The sequence below is a fragment of the Salvelinus fontinalis genome, chromosome 22 (assembly GCF_029448725.1).
Source record: "Salvelinus fontinalis isolate EN_2023a chromosome 22, ASM2944872v1, whole genome shotgun sequence".
In the NCBI taxonomy this organism is placed as follows: domain Eukaryota; kingdom Metazoa; phylum Chordata; class Actinopteri; order Salmoniformes; family Salmonidae; genus Salvelinus; species Salvelinus fontinalis.
In genome coordinates, this window is record NC_074686.1 from 26650411 (window position 1) to 26670363 (window position 19953).

The 19953-nt window shown below is 45.4% G+C and overlaps 1 protein-coding gene across 14 annotated transcripts in view; it reads left to right on the forward strand.

The window, feature by feature from the left end:
- LOC129820109 (adhesion G protein-coupled receptor B2-like) overlaps nucleotides 1-19953 on the forward strand; it is a 557707-nt gene that overhangs the window by 412995 nt on the left and 124759 nt on the right. For all 14 annotated transcript variants that reach the window (XM_055876984.1, XM_055876983.1, XM_055876992.1 and 11 more), the window contains 3 exons: nucleotides 3609-3687; nucleotides 4434-4536; nucleotides 19224-19267. In XM_055876984.1, coding sequence (XP_055732959.1) covers nucleotides 3609-3687; nucleotides 4434-4536; nucleotides 19224-19267 — 226 coding nt within the window. The remainder of the gene's footprint in view (nucleotides 1-3608; nucleotides 3688-4433; nucleotides 4537-19223; nucleotides 19268-19953) is intronic.

The following is a 19953-nucleotide window of genomic DNA, read 5'->3' on the forward strand; positions in this document are numbered from 1 at the left end:
ATATCATTAAATCACAAGTCCAAGACACCTAATGAAAGATACAGATCTTGTGAATAAAGTCACCATTTCAGATTTTTAAAATGTTTTACAGGGAAGACAAAATATGTAAATCTATTAGCTAACCATGTTAGCAAAAGACACCCTTTTTCTTTGTCCACCATTTTTTCTCAACACCAGTAGCTATCACCAATTCGGCTAAACTAAGATATTGATAGCCACTAACCAAGAAAAAAACTCATCAGATGACAGTCTGATAACATATTTATGGTATAGGATAGGTTTTGTTAGAAAAATGTGCATATTTCAGGTATAAATCATAGTTTGCCATTGTAGCCAGCATCACAAATCTCACCAAAGCTCCTAGAATTACTACAGACAGCAACCTGTATTACCAATTTACTCATCATAAAACATTTCTTAAAAATACACAGCACATAGCAATGGACAGACACAGATCTTGTGAATTCAGACAACATTTCAGATTTTCTAAGTGTTTTACGGCGAAAACACAATAAATCGTTATATTAGCATACCACATACGCAAACGTTACCCGAGCACTGATTCTAGCCAAAGAGAGCGATATCATATCATCGCCAAAATATATAAATTTTTTCACTAACCTTCTCAGAATTCTTCAGATGACACTCCTGTAACATCATATTACAACATACATATACAGTTTGTTCGGAAATGTGCATATTTAGCCATAAAAAAACGTGGTTATACAATGAAAATAGTAGCAAAACAAGCCTGGAAATGTCGTTCGCCATCTTTGAGTGATCTAGTTTAATCAATAGCTAATCATATACTTGACTAAAAAATAAAGGGTTGACAGGAATCGAAAGACAAATTAGTTCTTAACCTCTACTGCCTCAGAAACCCGGATCCGGGAGCACCCCCCACCCCCCACACACTGTTTAGCATAGCTAGCATAGCTTCACAAGTAGATAGTAGCATCTAAATATCATTAAATCACAAGTCCAAGACACCAGATGAAAGATACAGATCTTGTGAATAAAGCCACCATTTCAGATTTTTAAAATGTTTTACAGGGAAGACACAATATGTAAAGATGTAAATCTATTAGCTAAAAACACATTAGCATAATCCACCATCTTTTATTTGTCCACCAACACCAGTAGCTATCACCAATTCGGCTAAACTAAGATATTTATAGCCCCTAACCAAGAAAAAAACTCATCAGATGACAGTCTGATAACATATTTATGGTATGGGATAGGTTTTGTTAGAAAAATGTGCATATTTCAGGTAGCTGCCATAGGTTACAATTGCACCCACCGTCACAAATGGACTAGAATAATTACAATGAGCAACGTGTTTACCTAACTACTAATCATCAAACATTTCGTAAAAATACACAGCATACACTAATCGAAAGACACAGATCCTGTGAATACAGACAATATTTCAGATTTTCTAAGTGTCTTACAGCGAAAACACAATAAATCGTTATATTAGCATAGCACATAGCACATAGCAGCCCAGCATTGATTCTAGCCAAAGTGAGCGATAAAAGTCAACATCGCCAAAAGATATTAATTTTTTCACTAACCTTCTCAGAATTCTTCCGATGACACTCCTGTAACATCATTTTACAATATACATATACAGTTTGTTCGAAAAGGTGCATATTTAGCCATACAAAACCGTGGTTACACAATGAAAATAGTAGCAAAACAAGCCTGAAAATGTCGGTCGCCATCTTTCAGAGTGATCTAGTTTAATTAATAGCTAATCATATACTTGACTAAAAAATACAGGGTTTACAGGAATCGAAAGACAAATTAGTTCTTAATGCAACCGCTGATTTACATTTTTAAAATTATCCTTACTTTTCAATACAGGGTTCGCCAAGTGAAGCTATACCAAACAAAATGGCGAAATATGCGTTTAAAATATTTCGACAGAAACACGATTTATCATATTAAATATTGCTTACTTTGAGCTGTTCTTCCATCAGATTCTTGGGCAATGTATCCTTTCTATGTTATAAACGTCTTTTGGTCGATAGATGTCCTCTGTCCTTCGAAATGTCCACCACCAACGACCGACACCCCAAAACGTGTCCAAAGTTTCAGAGTGCACAACAAATAAATTCCTCAAAATCGCACTAAACGGATATAAATTGCTATAAAACGGTTCAAATTAACTACATTATGATGTTTTTAACACCTAAAACGAGTAAAAACATGACCGGAGAAATATTGCTGGTTAGAAAACGATTTGGAACGAGGCAGGTCCGATGCCCTTCACGCTTCAGGCGCACGACGAGAAAGGGCGGTCTCTATACATTTTGGTCTTTTATACTGGCTGTGAATATCCCATCGATTCCATTGAAAGCGTGATGACGTACAGACACCCAGAGGAAGACGTAGGCAGTGTCGGTTTCTTCATAGCATTCACTGTCGCCTTAAAAACAGACCCCAGATCAGAGGTAAAAAAATTTGAAATCTGAACCCTGTCATGAAAAGTGCTGTAGAAATTGTTCTGTACCACTCAGAGACAAAATTTCAACTTCTATAGAAACTAGAAGGTGTTTTCTATCCAATAATAACAATAATATGCATATTGTACGATCAAGAATTTAGCACGAGGCAGTTTAATTTGGAGACACAAATATGCTAATGCGGAACAGCACCCCCTATAGTTCCAAGAAGTTAATGCAATCGCTGATTTACATTTTTTAAATTATCCTTACTTTTCAATACAGGTTGCGCCAAGCGAAGCTATACAAAACAAGATGGCGGCGTAAGCTTTAACATTTTTCGACAGAAACACGATTTATCATCATAAATTGTTCTTACTGTGAGCTGTTCTTCCATCAGAATCTTGGGCAAAGAATCCTTTCTTGGGTCTAATCTTCTTTTGGTCGAAAGATGTCCACTTGTCCGTCGAAATGCCCACTAACGTACGACCGGGAGCCCGAAATGTGCCCAGCGCGTCAAAGTGCACAACAAAGCAATGCCTCAAAATCGCACTAAAAGGATATAAATTGCTATACAACGGTTCAAATTAACTACCTTATGATGCTGTTAACACCTATAACGGGTGAAAACATGACCGGAGAAATATTACTGGCTACACTAATGCTTGGAAAAAGAGCAGGGCGGTGTCCACCGCGCGTCCGGCGCAGCTGGAAAAGAGTTCCTACCTACAGGTTTTTTTCTTTTATAGTGGCTGTGATTGCGCAATCGATACCATTCAAAGCGTCATCACGTAAAGGCATCCAGGGGAAGACGTAAGCAGTGTCCGTATCCTCATAGCGTTCACAGTGGCCTTTAAACTGACTCCAGATCAGGGGCCAAAATGTGTGAAATCTGACTCCATGTCAGGGAAATTGCTGTAGAATGAGTTCTGTTCCACTCAGAGACAAAATTCCAACGGCTATAGAAACTAGAGAGTGTTTTCTATCCAATAATAGTAATAATATGCATATCAAGAATTGAGTAGGAAGCCGTTTCATCTGTAGAGACAATTATGCTAATTTGAAACAGCACCCCCTATAGTCGCAAGAAGTTAACCTTCGACCTCAACAGGTTCTCTGCTGTGTATAGTGTTACATGTGTATTGTGTTTGTGTTTTTCAGAAACAGAAACAGAGACTTCATATTTTGTCATCGGAGCCATCCTGTATCGGACCTTAGGAGTCATCCTACCTGCCCCCAAGTGAGTGTTCTTCCTCTTTCAATTCCATCATCAGGTCTGCATCACAAATGGCACCCTTTTCCCTTTATAGGGCACTACTTTTGACCATCCTACTGCGTTTCATCGTTTTATTTAGCACTTTAGTGCTAAATTAGTTACCGAATGATACACTTTCAGTCCAAAAGAGCTGGAATGATATCCATTAACAATGACAAGAGAACCATCTCCCTTTTATTTCTACCTTCCCTCTCTATTGGTTATTGGTCTCTCACTCTTTCTCCATATGTTGTTTCTCCAGGGTCCTGGTGCTATTATCCAGGTCAGGGCTCTTGTCGATGTGTGGCTGACTAGGGTCTACATCCCAAATGGCACCCTTTTCCCTATGTAGAGCGCTACTTTTGACCAGGGCCCTATAGGGTGCGATTTGGGATGCAGGCTAGGTCCTGCGTAGAGGCCTATGGTATTGTCGTGGAACTAGCTGTGGAGCTGTCGTCTGTTGAATGCTAATATGTTAAGGACTGTGGGTTTATTTAGGGCTCTGTTACTCATTAGCTTTAAGAGAGCGCCCACAGAAGCCTCCCAAATGCGCCATGGGGGTCAGGCGGGTACCATGTTCCTACTATTGAGGCTTGATGACACGCGTACACACACATGCACACACACACAACATCCCTCTTACCCTTTCGACCCCACTCAACCCTGAAAACTTGCTCTTTTGTGATTTTTAACCAGACTCATTCCATTCTTTCTCTCTCTCTTTTTTTCAGTGCCCCTGCTGTGATCAACTCGAAGATTCTGACGGTGACGGTCCGACCAGAACCCAAACCCAGTGAACCAATGGTAGTGGTGGAGCTGTCCCCGCTGCTCAATGTAAGTATAACATGACATAGCCTGTTATAATCCTACGTTGATAGGGTTGGGTAGGTTACTTTCTAAATGTAATCCGTTAGTAATTACCTGTCCATAATTGTAGTCAATGAAATCAAATCAAATGTTATTTGTCACATGCGCAGAATAAAACAGGTGTAGTAGACCTTACAGTGAAATGCAGAATACAGCAGGTGTAGACCTTACAGTGAAATGCTGAATACAACAGGTGTAGTAGACCTTACAGTGAAATGCAGAATACAACAGGTGTAGTAGACCTTACAGTGAAATGCAGAATACAGCAGGTGTAGACCTTACTGTGAAATGCAGAATACAACAGGTGTAGACCTTACAGTGAAATGCAGAATACAGCAGGTGTAGACCTTACAGTGAAATGCTGAATACAACAGGTGTAGACTTTACAGTGAAATGCTGAATACAACAGGTGTAGACCTTACAGTGAAATGCAGAATACAGCAGGTGTAGTAGACCTTACAGTTAAATGCTGAATACAACAGGTGTAGACCTTACAGTGAAATGCTGAATACAACAGGTGTAGTAGACCTTACAGTGAAATGCTGAATACAACAGGTGTAGTAGACCTCACAGTGAAATGCTGAATACAACAGGTGTAGTAGACCTCACAGTGAAATGCAGAATACAACAGGTGTAGTAGACCTTACAGTGAGATGCTGAATACAACAGGTGTAGTAGACCTCACAGTGAAATGCTGAATACAACAGGTGTAGTAGACCTTACAGTGAAATGCAGAATACAACAGGTGTAGTAGACCTCACAGTGAAATGCAGAATACAACAGGTGTAGTAGACCTTACAGTGAAATGCAGAATACAGCAGGTGTAGTAGACCTTACAGTGAAATGCTGAATACAACAGGTGTAGACCTTACAGTGAAATGCTGAATACAACAGGTGTAGACTTTACAGTGAAATGCAGAATACAACAGGTGTAGTAGACCTTACAGTGAAATGCAGAATACAACAGGTGTAGACCTTACAGTGAAATGCTGAATACAACAGGTGTAGACTTTACATTGAAATGCTGAATACAACAGGTGTAGACTTTACAGTGAAATGCAGAATACAACAGGTGTAGACCTTACAGTGAAATGCTGAATACAACAGGTGTAGTAGACCTTACAGTGAAATGCTGAATACAACAGGTGTAGTAGACCTTACAGTGAAATGCAGAATACAACAGGTGTAGTAGACCTTACAGTGAAATGCTGAATACAACAGGTGTAGTAGACCTTACAGTGAAATGCAGAATACAACAGGTGTAGTAGACCTTACAGTGAAATGCTGAATACAACAGGTGTAGTAGACCTTACAGTGAAATGCAGAATACAACAGGTGTAGACCTTACAGTGAAATGCTGAATACAACAGGTGTAGACCTTACAGTGAAATGCTGAATACAACAGGTGTAGACTTTACAGTGAAATGCAGAATACAACAGGTGTAGTAGACCTTACAGTGAAATGCTGAATACAACAGGTGTAGACTTTACAGTGAAATGCTGAATACAACAGGTGTAGTAGACCTTACAGTGAAATGCTGAATACAACAGGTGTAGACTTTACAGTGAAATGCAGAATACAACAGGTGTAGTAGACCTTACAGTGAAATGCTGAATACAACAGGTGTAGACTTTACAGTGAAATGCTGAATACAACAGGTGTAGACCTTACAGTGAAATGCTGAATACAACAGGTGTAGACTTTACAGTGAAATGCAGAATACAACAGGTGTAGTAGACCTTACAGTGAAATGCTGAATACAACAGGTGTAGACTTTACAGTGAAATGCTGAATACAACAGGTGTAGACCTTACAGTGAAATGCTGAATACAACAGGTGTAGACCTTACAGTGAAATGCTGAATACAACAGGTGTAGACCTTACAGTGAAATGCTGAATACAACAGGTGTAGTAGACCTTACAGTGAAATGCAGAATACAGCAGGTGTAGTAGACCTTACAGTGAAATGCTGAATACAACAGGTGTAGACCTTACAGTGAAATGCTTACTTACAAGCCCCAAACCAACAATGCAGTTTTAATATAATAGAATTAATAAATAAACTAAAGTAAAAGTGACACAATAAAATAACAATAATGAGGCTGTATACAGGGGGTACCGGTACCGATTCATTGTGTGGGGGTACAGGTTAGTCGAAGTAATTTGTACATGCAGGTAGGGGTAAAGTGACTGTGCATAGATAATAAACAGTGGGTAGCAGCAGTGTACAAACAAATGCAAATAGTCTGGGTGTCCATTTGATACATTTTTCAGCAATCTTATGACTTTGGTGTAGAAGCTGTCAAGGGCCTTTTGGCTCCGGTACTGCTTGCCGTGCGGTAGCAGAGAGAACTATCTATGACTTGGGTGACTGGAGTCTGACAATTTTTAGGGCCTTCCTCTGACACCGCTGAGTATATACTGTAGGTCCTGGATGGCAGGAAGCTTGGTCCCAGTAATGTACTGGGCTGTACGCACTACCCTCTGTAGAGCCTTACATGCTGACCAGACCGGACACGTCGCGTGTGCGACTGTTACAAAATACATTTACAAATCCATGTTATTCAATTATTGCACCCACACTGCTCACGTGCGCCAACGAGCGTCTGCGTTGCCAAGGGCTAAAATAGAAGTCATTCCTATTTCTGACGCAGATCAAGTCTTGCCTCTCCCATCTCCTCATTGGTTTATAGAAGCAGGTACCCACGTGCCATCTCCTCATTGGTTATACCCACGTGGGTGATTGAAAGACAAACTGTTTTTCCGGTCGTCGTGGTAATACTATGAAAGTTTAGATGCCAATCACTATATAAGTTCAAAGATGAAAAAGCCTGGAAGGAGGAGAGATGACTAGAAATGATTCGGTTGACCATTTTATGTGTGGATTAATTGTCGGAGTAGAGGACATTGTGCATTTCAGGTAAAATAACAACTCAATGTTTATATCCCAGGACAAATTATCTAGCAACAGCAAGCTAGCTAAATAGGACAAATTAGCTAGCTTGTGCAAGCTAGCTAGCTAAATTGCCATACATGTTTAATGCTTTTCGACCTGTCCCCAAATTAATGTAATTGGTTGAGTTTGTTTTGATATTTTAACCTGTGTGTCGTGATTGCGTTTGGTGTGGGGGGACAAAATAAATTTATGCACGATGAGGCACGCGCTCAGATGGTTTGGGTTCCGTGTTACTGTCGGATGCCGAGCAGTTGCCATACCAGGTGGTGATGCAACTGGACAGGATGCTCTCGATGGTGCACCTGTATAACTTTTTGAGGATCTGGGGACCCATCCCAAATCTCCAGTCTCCTGAGGGGGAAAAGGTGTTGTCGTGCCCTCTTCATGACTGTCTTGGTGTGTTTGGACCATGATAGTTTGTTGGTGATGTGGACAACAAGGAACTTCGAACTGCTCAACTACAGCATCATCGATGTGAATGGGGGAGTGTTTGGCCCTCCTTTTCCTGTAGTCCACGATCATCTCCTTTGTCTTGCTCATGTTGATGGATAGGTTGTTGTCCTGGCACCACACTGTCTCATCATTGTCGGTGATCAGGCCTACCACTGTTGTGTCATCAGCAAACTTAATGATGGTGTTGGAGTCGTGCTTGGCCACACAGTCGTGGGTGAACAGGGAGTATAGGAGGGGACTAAGCCTCTGGTAAGCGTACGTCACTGGGCAGCTCACGTCTGGGTTTCACTTTGTTGTCAGAGTGTCAAAGCCAGTGTAGTAGGATTTGATCTTAGTCCTGTATTGAGTTTTTGACTGTTTGGTGGTTTGGCTGAGGGCATTACGGGATTTCTTATACATTTTCCGGGTCACAGTCCCGCTCCTTGAAAGCAGCAGCTCTAGCCTTTAGCTCGGTGTGGATGTTGCCTGTAATCCATGGCTTGTGGTTGGGATATGTAGGTATGGTCACTGTGGGGACGACGTTGTCAATGCACTTATTGATGATGCCGGTGACTGAGATGGTATACTCCTCAATGCCATTGAATGAATCCCAGAACATATTCCAGTCTGTGCTAGCTAGTGTTGTTGTTGAGCCACAACTCGGTGAAACATAAGATATTAAAGTTTTTAATGTCCTGTTGGTAGGATAGTCTCGAACGGAGCTCATCCAGTTTATTCTCCAGTCTCTAGAAATCGCTGTTCTGATATCCAGAAGCTCTTTTTGGTCATAAGAGACAGTAGCATCAACATTATGTACAAAATAAGTTACAAACAATGCGAACAAACTAGCACAATTGGTTAGGAGCCCGTAAAACGGCAGCCATCCCCTCCGGCGCCATTCAATAACGTAACTTTTGGATTACCAAAACTCAAGAGCGTAATCTGATTATTTTCTGTTATTTTTAGATGACTTTCCCCTCAAGAGGCATTAGAAGAAGACAAACATGAATATTACCTGTTAAACAAGATCTATTGCAAGATTAATCAATGTAAGAGTTTACATAGCTGGTCATAAATGGATGTTGCATTTTTATTTTATGGGTTGGTTATGTAGGCTTCTTCTAACCAATTGCTTTCATTTACAGATAATGATATGATTAGGCTATATCTTTACATTTAAAAACCAAAGTCTTTCAGATTTTAAGTCATTCCAGTTCACTTCATTTTTTTTCACCTATATTTAACCAGGTAGGCCAGTTGAGAACAAGTCCTCAATTACAACTGCGACCTGGCCAAGATAGAGCAAAGCAGTGTGACACAAACAACAACACAGAGTTACACATGGGATAAACAAACATACAGTCAATAACACAATAGAACAACTCTGTACATGGTGTGTGCCAATGAAGTAAGGAGGTAAGACAATAAATAGGCCAATAGTGGCAAAGTCATTACATTTTAGAATTTTACACTGGAGTTATATATGTGCCGATGAGGATGTGCAATGAGAAATACTGACGTGCAAAAGAGCAGAAAAACAAAGACAAATATGGGGATGAGGTACGTAGTTGGTTGGATGGGCTATTTACAGATGGGCTGTGTACAGCTGCAGCGATCGGTTAGCTGCTCTGACAGCTAACGCTTAAAGTTAATGAGGGAGATATAAGTCTCCAACTTCAGTGATTTTTGCAATTCTTTCCAGTCATTGGCAGCAGAGTACTGGAAGGAAAGGTGGCCAAAGGAGGTGTTGACTTTGGGGATGACCAGTGAAATACCCCTGCTGGAGCGCGTGCTACGGGTGGGTGTTGCTATGGTGACCAGTGAGCCGAGATAAGGCGGAGCTTTACCTAGCAAAGACTTATAGATGACCTGGAGCCAGTGAGTCTGGCGACCAATATGTCGCGAGGACCAGCCTACGTCCCATGTGTAACTCTGTGTTGTTTGTGTTGCACTGCTTTGGTCTATATTGGCCAGGTCACAGTTGTAAATGAGAACTTGAGCCTGATAATGATGTGAATCAGCCTGATAATGATGTGTCACAGCCTGATGTGTCACAGCCTGATAGTGATGTGGTTCCTCCTAGGTTCCTGCCTTTCTAGGGAGCTGTTCCTAGCCACCGTACTTCTACACCTGCATTGCTTGCTGTTTGGGGTTTTAGGCTGGGTTTCTGTATAGCACGTTGTGACATTGGCTGATGTAAAAAGGGCTTCATAAATTAATTTCATTGATTGATTGATACGGATGTGACATAGCCTGATAATGATGTGTCATAGCCTGATAATGATGTGTCATAGCCTCATAACGATGTCTCATAGCCTGATAATGATGTCTCATAGCCTGATAATGATGTCTCATAGCCTCATAACGATGTCTCATAGCCTCATAATGATGTCTCAGCCTGATAATGATATCTCATAGCCTCATAACGATGTCTCATAGCCTGATAGTGATGTGTCATAGCCTCATAACGATGTCTCATAGCCTGATAGTGATGTCTCATAGCCTCATAACGATGTCTCATAGCCTGATAATGATGTGTCATAGCCTAATAACGATGTCTCAGCCTTATAATGATGTGACATAGCCAGATAATGATGTATCATAGCCTCATAACGATGTCTCATTGCCTTATAATGATGTCTCATAGCCTGATAATGATGTCTCGTAGCCTCATAACGATGTCTCATAGCCTGATAATGATGTGACATAGCCTGATAATGATATATCATAGCCTCATAACGATGTCTCATAGCCTGATAGTGATGTGTCATAGCCTCATAACGATGTCTCATAGCCTTATAATGATGTGACGTAGCCTGACAATGATGTATCATAGCCTCACAACGATGTCTCATAGCCTGATAATGATGTGTCATAGCCTTATAACGATGTCTCATAGCCTTATAATGATGTGACATAGCCTGATAATGATGTCTCATAGCCTCATAATGATGCCTCAAAACCTCATAATGATGTCTCATAGCCTGATAATGATGTCTCATAGTCAGATAATGATGTTCATAGCCTCAGTATTACAGTACATCTTCTCTCTCTCTCTCTCTCTCTCTCTCTCTCTCTCTCTCTCTCTCTCTCTCTCTCTCTCTCTCTCTCTCTCTCGCTCTCTCGCTCTCTCGCTCTCTCGCTCTCTCTCTCTCTCTCTCTCTCTCTCTCTCTCTCTCTCTCTCTCATATACATCAGCTGTGTTCCAAAGAGATGTTGAGAGGAGACAGGGAAGGAAGCTATCCAAAGTCAGTAGGACCTTATTGAAGGTCTCCTGCTGAGAATCAGCATGCTGATTCTCCATTGGAACCTCAGATTCCCACAGAGAGAGAACAGCTAGGGTCTAGACCCCTGTGGTAGGGCAGTTTGTAGGACATACACTGAGTGTACTGGAGATGTAAGATCCTGACACAAATATAGACCTGTACCCACGCAAATACACACACACGGTATGCATGCACACACACATGCACACACATACAGCCACACACACAGAGTCATATGCACTCTCTCTGGGATTTCTTGGTAATCATGTGGTCTGCATCTGTTAGGGGTGATGACATTGGCCAAGTGTGTGTGCGCGTGCGTGCATATGTGAGTCATACCCTGCAGCTACGGAGGGGTGGTGACCTTGGCCAGGAAGACAAGGCCCAGATGCTGAAGTAGCCTCACAGCGACAGATGTTAAGGGAGGGTAGAGGCTGAGGGGGAGGCGGAGGGGTGTGTTGAGGTCCCTGTACTGGGCCTTGTCCTCACTGTGAAGACATCTGGTCCCAACTGCCCATCCACCTCTCCAATGACCAATGAATGAGTGAGTGAGTGAGTGAGTGAGTGAGTGAGTGAGTGAGTGAGTGAGTGAGTGAGTGAGTGAGTGAGTGAGTGTGTGTGTGTGTGTGTGTGATTAAGATGCAGGAGGGCAGATGCTCTGCACTAAAAGGCACCCTATTCTGTGTGTGTGATTAAGATGCAGGAGGGCAGATGCCAAGGACTGTCCTTCCTCTGGTCATCCCTCATCTACCCTTGTCGTGATTGTCTTCACTATGGTTCTGTTGAACACTTGATATTCTGCAGTACCTTTTCTCAACTATTTCTCTGTCTTGAATACTCAGGGCAGCTAACTTTGTGAACCCACTACACATTGGTAGTGCTTCTTGAGTTATCATGAATATAAAGATGTACTGTAGGTGCAGGTGTATAAATAAAACATGTATACAAAATATAATTACTACCATCCACAGATGTTAGACGTTAGATCTCTCTCCTCAGTCTTTTGCAAGGGAGCCTACTGTTGATGCAGACACCGTCAATATGTGATGTGTCCGTGCTAAAGACTGAGGCAGACAGTGTGGGAGTACCCTGTTGTCAGTCATAATGGAGCTAGTGTTAGCATTCGGCTAGTCCGTCTGACTGGTGATTGATGGCTGAATGCTAGAAAATGCTGCTACGCCACGTGGCATCAGAGGCTAATGAGCTCTGAGGGACTTGTGATGTAGATGACACCCGTTATGTGAGTGAGCTGAAACAAAGAGTTGTCTTCCACGTTTCCTCTGACCGGGCTGCCTAGATACATGCTTCCTCTGACCGCGCTGCCTGGATAAATGCTTCCTCTGACCGCGCTGCCTGGATAAATGCTTCCTCTGGCCGCGCTGCCTGGATACACGCTTCCTCTGACCACGCTGCCTAGATACATGCTTCCTCTGACCGCGCTGCCTGGATACACGCTTCCTCTGACCGCGCTGCCTAGATACATGCTTCCTCTGACCGCGCTGCCTAGATACATGCTTCCTCTGACCGCGCTGCCTAGATACATGCTTCCTCTGACCGCTCTGCCTGGATACACACTTCCTCTGACCGCGCTGCCTAGATACATGCTTCCTCTGGCCGGGCTGCCTGGATACACGCTTCCTCTGACCGCGCTGCCTAGATACATGCTTCCTCTGACCGCGCTGCCTAGATACATGCTTCCTCTGGCCGGGCTGCCTGGATACACGCTTCCTCTGACCGCGCTGCCTAGATACACGCTTCCTCTGGCCGCACTGCCTGGATACACGCTTCCTCTGACCGCGCTGCCTAGATTCAAGCTTCCTCTGACCACGCTGCCTGGATACGTGCTTCCTCTGGCCGGGCTGCCTGGATACACGCTTCCTCTGACCGCGCTGCCTAGATACATGCTTCCTCTGACCGCGCTGCCTAGATACATGCTTCCTCTGGCCGGGCTGCCTGGATAAACGCTTCCTCTGGCCGCGCTGCCTGGATACACGCTTCCTCTGACCGCGCTGCCTAGATACGTGCTTCCTCTGGCCGGGCTGCCTGGATACACGCTTCCTCTGACCGCGCTGCCTAGATACGTGCTTCCTCTGACCGCGCTGCCTAGATACATGCTTCCTCTGGCCGCGCTGCCTGGATACACGCTTCCTCTGACCGCGCTGCCTGGATACACGCTTCCTCTGACCGCGCTGCCTGGATACACGCTTCATCTGACCGCGCTGCCTGGATACATGCTTCCTCTGACCACGCTGCCTAGATACATGCTTCCTCTGGCCACGCTGCCTAGATACATGCTTCCTCTGACCGCGCTGCCTGGATACACACTTCCTCTGACCGCGCTGCCTAGATACATGCTTCCTCTGGCCGGGCTGCCTGGATACACGCTTCCTCTGACCGCGCTGCCTAGATACATGCTTCCTCTGACCGCTCTGCCTAGATACATGCTTCCTCTGGCCGGGCTGCCTGGATACACGCTTCCTCTGACCGCGCTGCCTAGATACACGCTTCCTCTGGCCGCGCTGCCTGGGTACACGCTTCCTCTGACCGCGCTGCCTAGATACAAGCTTCCTCTGACCACGCTGCCTGGATACGTGCTTCCTCTGGCCGGGCTGCCTGGATACACGCTTCCTCTGGCCGCGCTGCCTGGACACACGCTTCCTCTGACCGCGCTGCCTAGATACACGCTTCTTCTGACCGCGCTGCCTAGATACATGCTTCCTCTGGCCGGGCTGCCTGGATAAACGCTTCCTCTGGCTGCGCTGCCTGGATACACGCTTCCTCTGACCGCGCTGCCTAGATACGTGCTTCCTCTGGCCGGGCTGCCTGGATACACGCTTCCTCTGACCGCGCTGCCTAGATACGTGCTTCCTCTGACCGCGCTGCCTAGATACATGCTTCCTCTGGCCGCGCTGCCTGGATACACGCTTCCTCTGACCGTGCTGCCTGGATACACGCTTCCTCTGACCGCGCTGCCTGGATACACGCTTCCTCTGACCGCGCTGCCTAGATAAATGCTTCCTCTGACCACGCTGCCTAGATACATGCTTCCTCTTTCCACGCTGCCTAGATACATGCTTCCTCTGACCGCGCTGCCTAGATACACGCTTCCTCTGACCGCGCTGCCTAGATACACGCTTCCTCTGACCGCGCTGCCTAGATACAGGCTTCCTCTGACCGCGCTGCCTAGATACATGCTTCCTCTGACCGCGCTGCCTAGATACATGCTTCCTCTGACCGCGCTGCATGGATACACGCTTCCTCTGACCGCGCTGCCTAGATACATGCTTCCTCTGACCGCGCTGCCTGGATACACGCTTCCTCTGACCGCGCTGCCTGGATAAATGCTTCCTCTGACCGCGCTGCCTAGATACATGCTTCCTCTGACCGCGCTGCCTAGATAAACGCTTCCTCTGACCGCGCTGCCTAGGTACACGCTTCCTCTGACCGCGCTGCCTAGATACACGCTTCCTCTGACCGTGCTGCCTAGATACACGCTTCCTCTGACCGCGCTGCCTAGATACATGCTTCCTCTGACCGCACTGCCTAGATACATGCTTCCTCTGACCGCGCTGCCTGGATAAATGCTTCCTCTGACCGCGCTGTCTGGATACACGCTTCCTCTGACCGCGCTGCCTGGATACACGCTTCCTCTGACCGCGCTGCCTAGATACAAGCTTCCTCTGACCGCGCTGCCTAGATACATGCTTCCTCTGACCGCGCTGCCTAGATACACGCTTCCTCTGACCGCGCTGCCTGGATACACGCTTCCTCTGACCGCGCTGCCTGGATACACGCTTCCACTGACCGCGCTGCCTAGATACATGCTTCCTCTGACCGCGCTGCCTGGATACACGCTTCCTCTGACCGCGCTGCCTAGATACATGCTTCCTCTGACCGCGCTGCCTGGATACACGCTTCCTCTGACCGCGCTGCCTAGATACATGCTTCCTCTGACCACGCTGCCTGGATAGACGCTTCCTCTGACCGCGCTGCCTAGATACATGCTTCCTCTGGCCACGCTGCCTTGATACATGCTTCCTCTGACCGCGCTGCCTAGATACTTGCTTCCTCTGACCGCGCTGCCTAGATACATGCTTCCTCTGGCAGCGCTGCCTGGATACACGCTTCCTCTGACCGCGCTGCCTGGATACACGCTTCCTCTGACCGCGCTGCCTGGATACACGCTTCATCTGACCGCGCTGCCTGGATACATGCTTCCTCTGACCGCGCTGCCTAGATACATGCTTCCTCTGACCGCGCTGCCTAGAGACATGCTTCCTCTGACCGCGCTGCCTAGATACATGCTTCCTCTGACCGCGTTGCCTGGATACACGCTTCCTCTGACCGCGCTGCCTAGATACATGCTTCCTCTGACCGCGCTGCCTGGATACACGCTTCCTCTGACCGCGCTGCCTGGATAAATGCTTCCTCTGACCGAGCTGCCTAGATACACGCTTCCTCTGACCGCGCTGCCTATATAATTGCTTCCTCTGACCGCGCTGCCTAGATACACGCTTCCTCTGACCGCGCTGCCTAGATACACGCTTCCTCTGACCGCGCTGCCTAGATACACGCTTCCTCTGACCGCGCTGCCTAGATACATGCTTCCTCTGACCGCGCTGCCTAGATACATGCTTCCTCTGACCGCGCTGCCTGGATAAATGCTTCCTCTGACCGCGCTGCCTAGATACACGCTTCCTCTGACCGGGCTGCCTAGATACATGCTTCCTCTGACCGCGCTGCCTAGATACACGCTTCCTCTGACCGCGCTGCGTAGATACACGTTTCCTCTGACCGCGCTGCCTGGATACACGCTTCCTCTGACCGCGCTGCCTGGATACACGCTTCCTCTGGCCGCGCTGCCTGGATACACGCTTCCTCTGACCGCGCTGCCTGGATACACGCTTCCTCTGGCCGTGCTGCCTGGATACATGCTTCCTCTGACCGCGCTGCCTAGATACATGCTTCCTCTGGCCGGGCTGCCTGGATACATGCTTCCTCTGACCGCGCTGCCTGGATACACGCTTCCTCTGACCGCGCTGCCTGGATACACGCTTCCTCTGACCGCGCTGCCTAGATACAAGCTTCCTCTGACCGCGCTGCTTAGATACATGCTTCCTCTGACCGCGCTGCCTAGCTACACGCTTCCTCTGACCGCGCTGCCTGGATACGCGGTTCCTCTGACCGCGCTGCCTAGACACACGCTTCCTCTCACCGCGCTGCCTGGATACACGCTTCCTCTGACCGCGCTGCCTGGATACATGCTTCCTCTGACCGCTCTGCCTAGATACATGCTTCCTCTGACCGCGCTGCCTGGATACACGCTTCCTCTGACCGCGCTGCCTAGATACATGCTTCCTCTGACCGCGCTGCCTGGATACACGCTTCCTCTGACCGCGCTGCCTGGATACACGCTTCCTCTGACCGCGCTGCCTGGATACACGCTTCCTCTGACCGCGCTGCCTAGATACATGCTTCCTCTGACCACGCTGCCTAGATACATGCTTCCTCTGGCCGGGCTGCCTGGATACATGCTTCCTCTGACCGCGCTGCCTAGATACATGCTTCCTCTGACCACGCTGCCTGGATAGACGCTTCCTCTGACCGCGCTGCCTAGATACATGCTTCCTCTGGCCACGCTGCCTGGATACATGCTTCCTCTGGCCGCTCTGCCTAGATACATAACTTATTTATCACTCCTTCTTCTGTCGTTGTGGAAATCACTGTTATGGGTGCCAAAAGAAGTGCACTAAAAGGCACCCTATTCTGTATTTAGTGCACTACTTTACCATATCCCTATGAGGCCTGGCCAAAATTAATGCAATACATAGGGAATGGGGTGTCATTTAGGAAGCAACCCTAGGCAGTATCCTCATGTTTCACAGGGGACCAACTTTTCACAGGGGACCAGTGTAACAACATCCTCCACCACCAGGGGGAGCCTCCCCTTCATTAACAGATGGGCCTCAAAGGGAAGCTTGAATTATGCATGGCCATAATATAAACACTGATAGGCACCCTTCCTCCCCTACCTCCCCAGAGATGGCTTCTAATCTATGGGTAGCTAAAACAGAAAGGGCTGGATTTCCTTTTCTTTCCTGGAGGACCAGGTATTTCTGTATTCAGATTATAAAATGCTAAAAGTGTGGCTTTCCTGCATGTGAGTCCATCGCTACACTAGTCCACAGGTTTCTTCTTACACTGCCACAAACCATCTTTGCACTGGTAGAATTGTCTTTCCTGATTGTCTGCATTAAGGCAATGATTAGTTTAATGGTCTTTGTAATGCTTGGCTGAAATAGAGAGTTGCCTCATCAGGTCATAGATTGGACTGAACTGGACACTCCTAAAATCCAATCATTCGTCCTCAGTAGGATAAAACATATTGAGACGTATATAGTGCATGGAACTAGTCCAGATTATTCAATTAGAGCAGAGCAATCGAATCACTGACCACTGCTGCTCGCTAGTGGAGCGAGCATGGATGAATCAATTAGAGCTAATCGATTCTCCAATCAATTCCCTTATTGAGTCGTGGAGAGTCATCCTCAGTAATGCTATATACGCACCACTGAACTTTGGTTAGCCAATCACAGGCTGTTTTACTCAGTGCGATTGGCTTGGGCTCCAGTGAATCGATGGTTTAGGAGTTAGTCGATAATGAATGGTTCGCTTGTTTAGACTTTGAGGACAGCTGTTTGTGTTTACATTGGGGAGTTTGTGGGAGTTTGTGGGAGTGTAGAAGATGTTGGTTAATTAGGTAAAACAACATCAAATAGATGTAGGATATCTCTCTTTCTTCTTCCTTCTCTCTCGCTCTCTCTCAAATAAATGTTCATTGTAAGGGCTTTATTGGCATGCCAAAGCAAGTGAAATAGATAATGAACAAAAGGGAAATAAACAATAAAAAATGAACAGTAAACATTACACTCTAGAAGATTACAGACACTAGAAATGTCATATTATGTACTAAATACAGTGTTGTAACGATGTGCAAATAGTGAAATTACAAAAGGGAAAATAAATCAACATGAATTTGGGTATTTACAATGGTGTTTGTTCTTTACTGGTTGCCCTTTTCTTGTGATAACAGGTCACACATCTTGCTTCTGTGATGGCACACTGTGGTATTTCACCCAGTAGCTATGGGAGTTTATCAAAATTGTGATTTGCTTTTGAATTCTTTGTGGGTCTGTGTAATCTGAGGGAAATATGTGTCTCTAATATGGTCATACATTTGGCAGGAGGTTAAGAAGTGCAGCTCAGTTTCCACCTCATTTTGTGGGCAGTGTGCACATAGCCTGTCTTCTCTTGAGAGTCAGGTCTGCCTACTGCGGCCTTTCTCAATAGCAAGGCTATGCTCACTGAGTCTGTACATAATCAAGGCTTTCCTTACGTTTGGGTAAGTCACAGTGGTCAGGTATTCTGCCATTTGTACTCTCTGTTTACGGCCAAATAGCATTCTAGTTTGCTCAGTTTTTTTGTTAATTCTTTCTAATGTGTCAAGTAATTATCTTTTTGTTTTCTCATGATTTGTTTGGGTCTAATCGTGTTGCTGTCCTGTGACTATGCTGGGTCTATTTGTGTTTGTGAACAGAGCCCCAGGCCCAGCTTGCTTAGCAGACTCTTCTCCATGTTCATATCTCTGTAGGTGATGGCTTTGGAAGGTTTGGGAATCATTTCCTTTTAGGTGGTTGTAGAATTTAATGTTTCTTTTCTGGATTTTGAACATTAGCGGGTATCGGCCTAATTCTGCTCTGCATGCGTTATTTGGTGTCTCTCTCTCCTCTTTCTCTCTCTCTCTTTCCTCTCTCTCCTCTCACTGTCTGTCCTCGGTGAAGACAGCTTCTCCCTTCCTTTGTCTTGTTTTTTCTCTTCCTTTGTCCGTCTGTTTACCTCTCCTTCCATCCTCCACACACCTTCACTCGTTCCCCTCAAACAGTGAACTGTTTCTCTCTTCTTTTTCCCCACTCCCCCTCTCCTCTTTTGTTTCTTGCAGGGCACATCAGATCCTCAGTGTGTTGTCTGGGACTATGGGAACCCGTAAGTCACTTTTACTCTGTCTCCACAAGCTCGCACGCACACGCAGACACACATGCTCTTGGTTAGCTGCGATGTGTGATGTGTGATTTCTTCACCTAATTAATAGAGTGAAAACATTTTAATGAAGAACCAGCCACAGTGTTAATTGAATAATTCAATTAAACACAGAATTGTTTCTATGCTCAACCGCTCAAAGGCAATTTTTTAAATGTATTTGGTTTGTTTTTATTTAAAGACCCAGTGCAGTCAAAAACTGTAATTTGCTGTGTTTTATATATATTTACACATCATGAGGTTGGAATAAATACTGTGAAATTCTGAAAAATTATTGTATTGAATTAAAATGGTCAAAAATGGTCTTCTATTTTTGTGTATTTTTGACCATTTTAATTGAAAACAATCACAGTAAAAATTGTTATCCAGAAATGATTAGATATTGAGATAAGAACGGCTGCACTGGACCTTTAACACAGGCCTACTATGAAATGAGTGGACAAGTGGATAGTTTTGATTATCTATATGCACAGCTCAGGTGACCACTGACCAATGAGAGCACAGCTCAGGTGAACACTGACCAATGAGATTAAAGTCTGATGCAGGACAGAAATGACCAATCAATAGGTGATATGTAGGAGGGTGACTAGAGATTCCACCTGCTAGGTTTACTTATGATTAATTCATTGAAT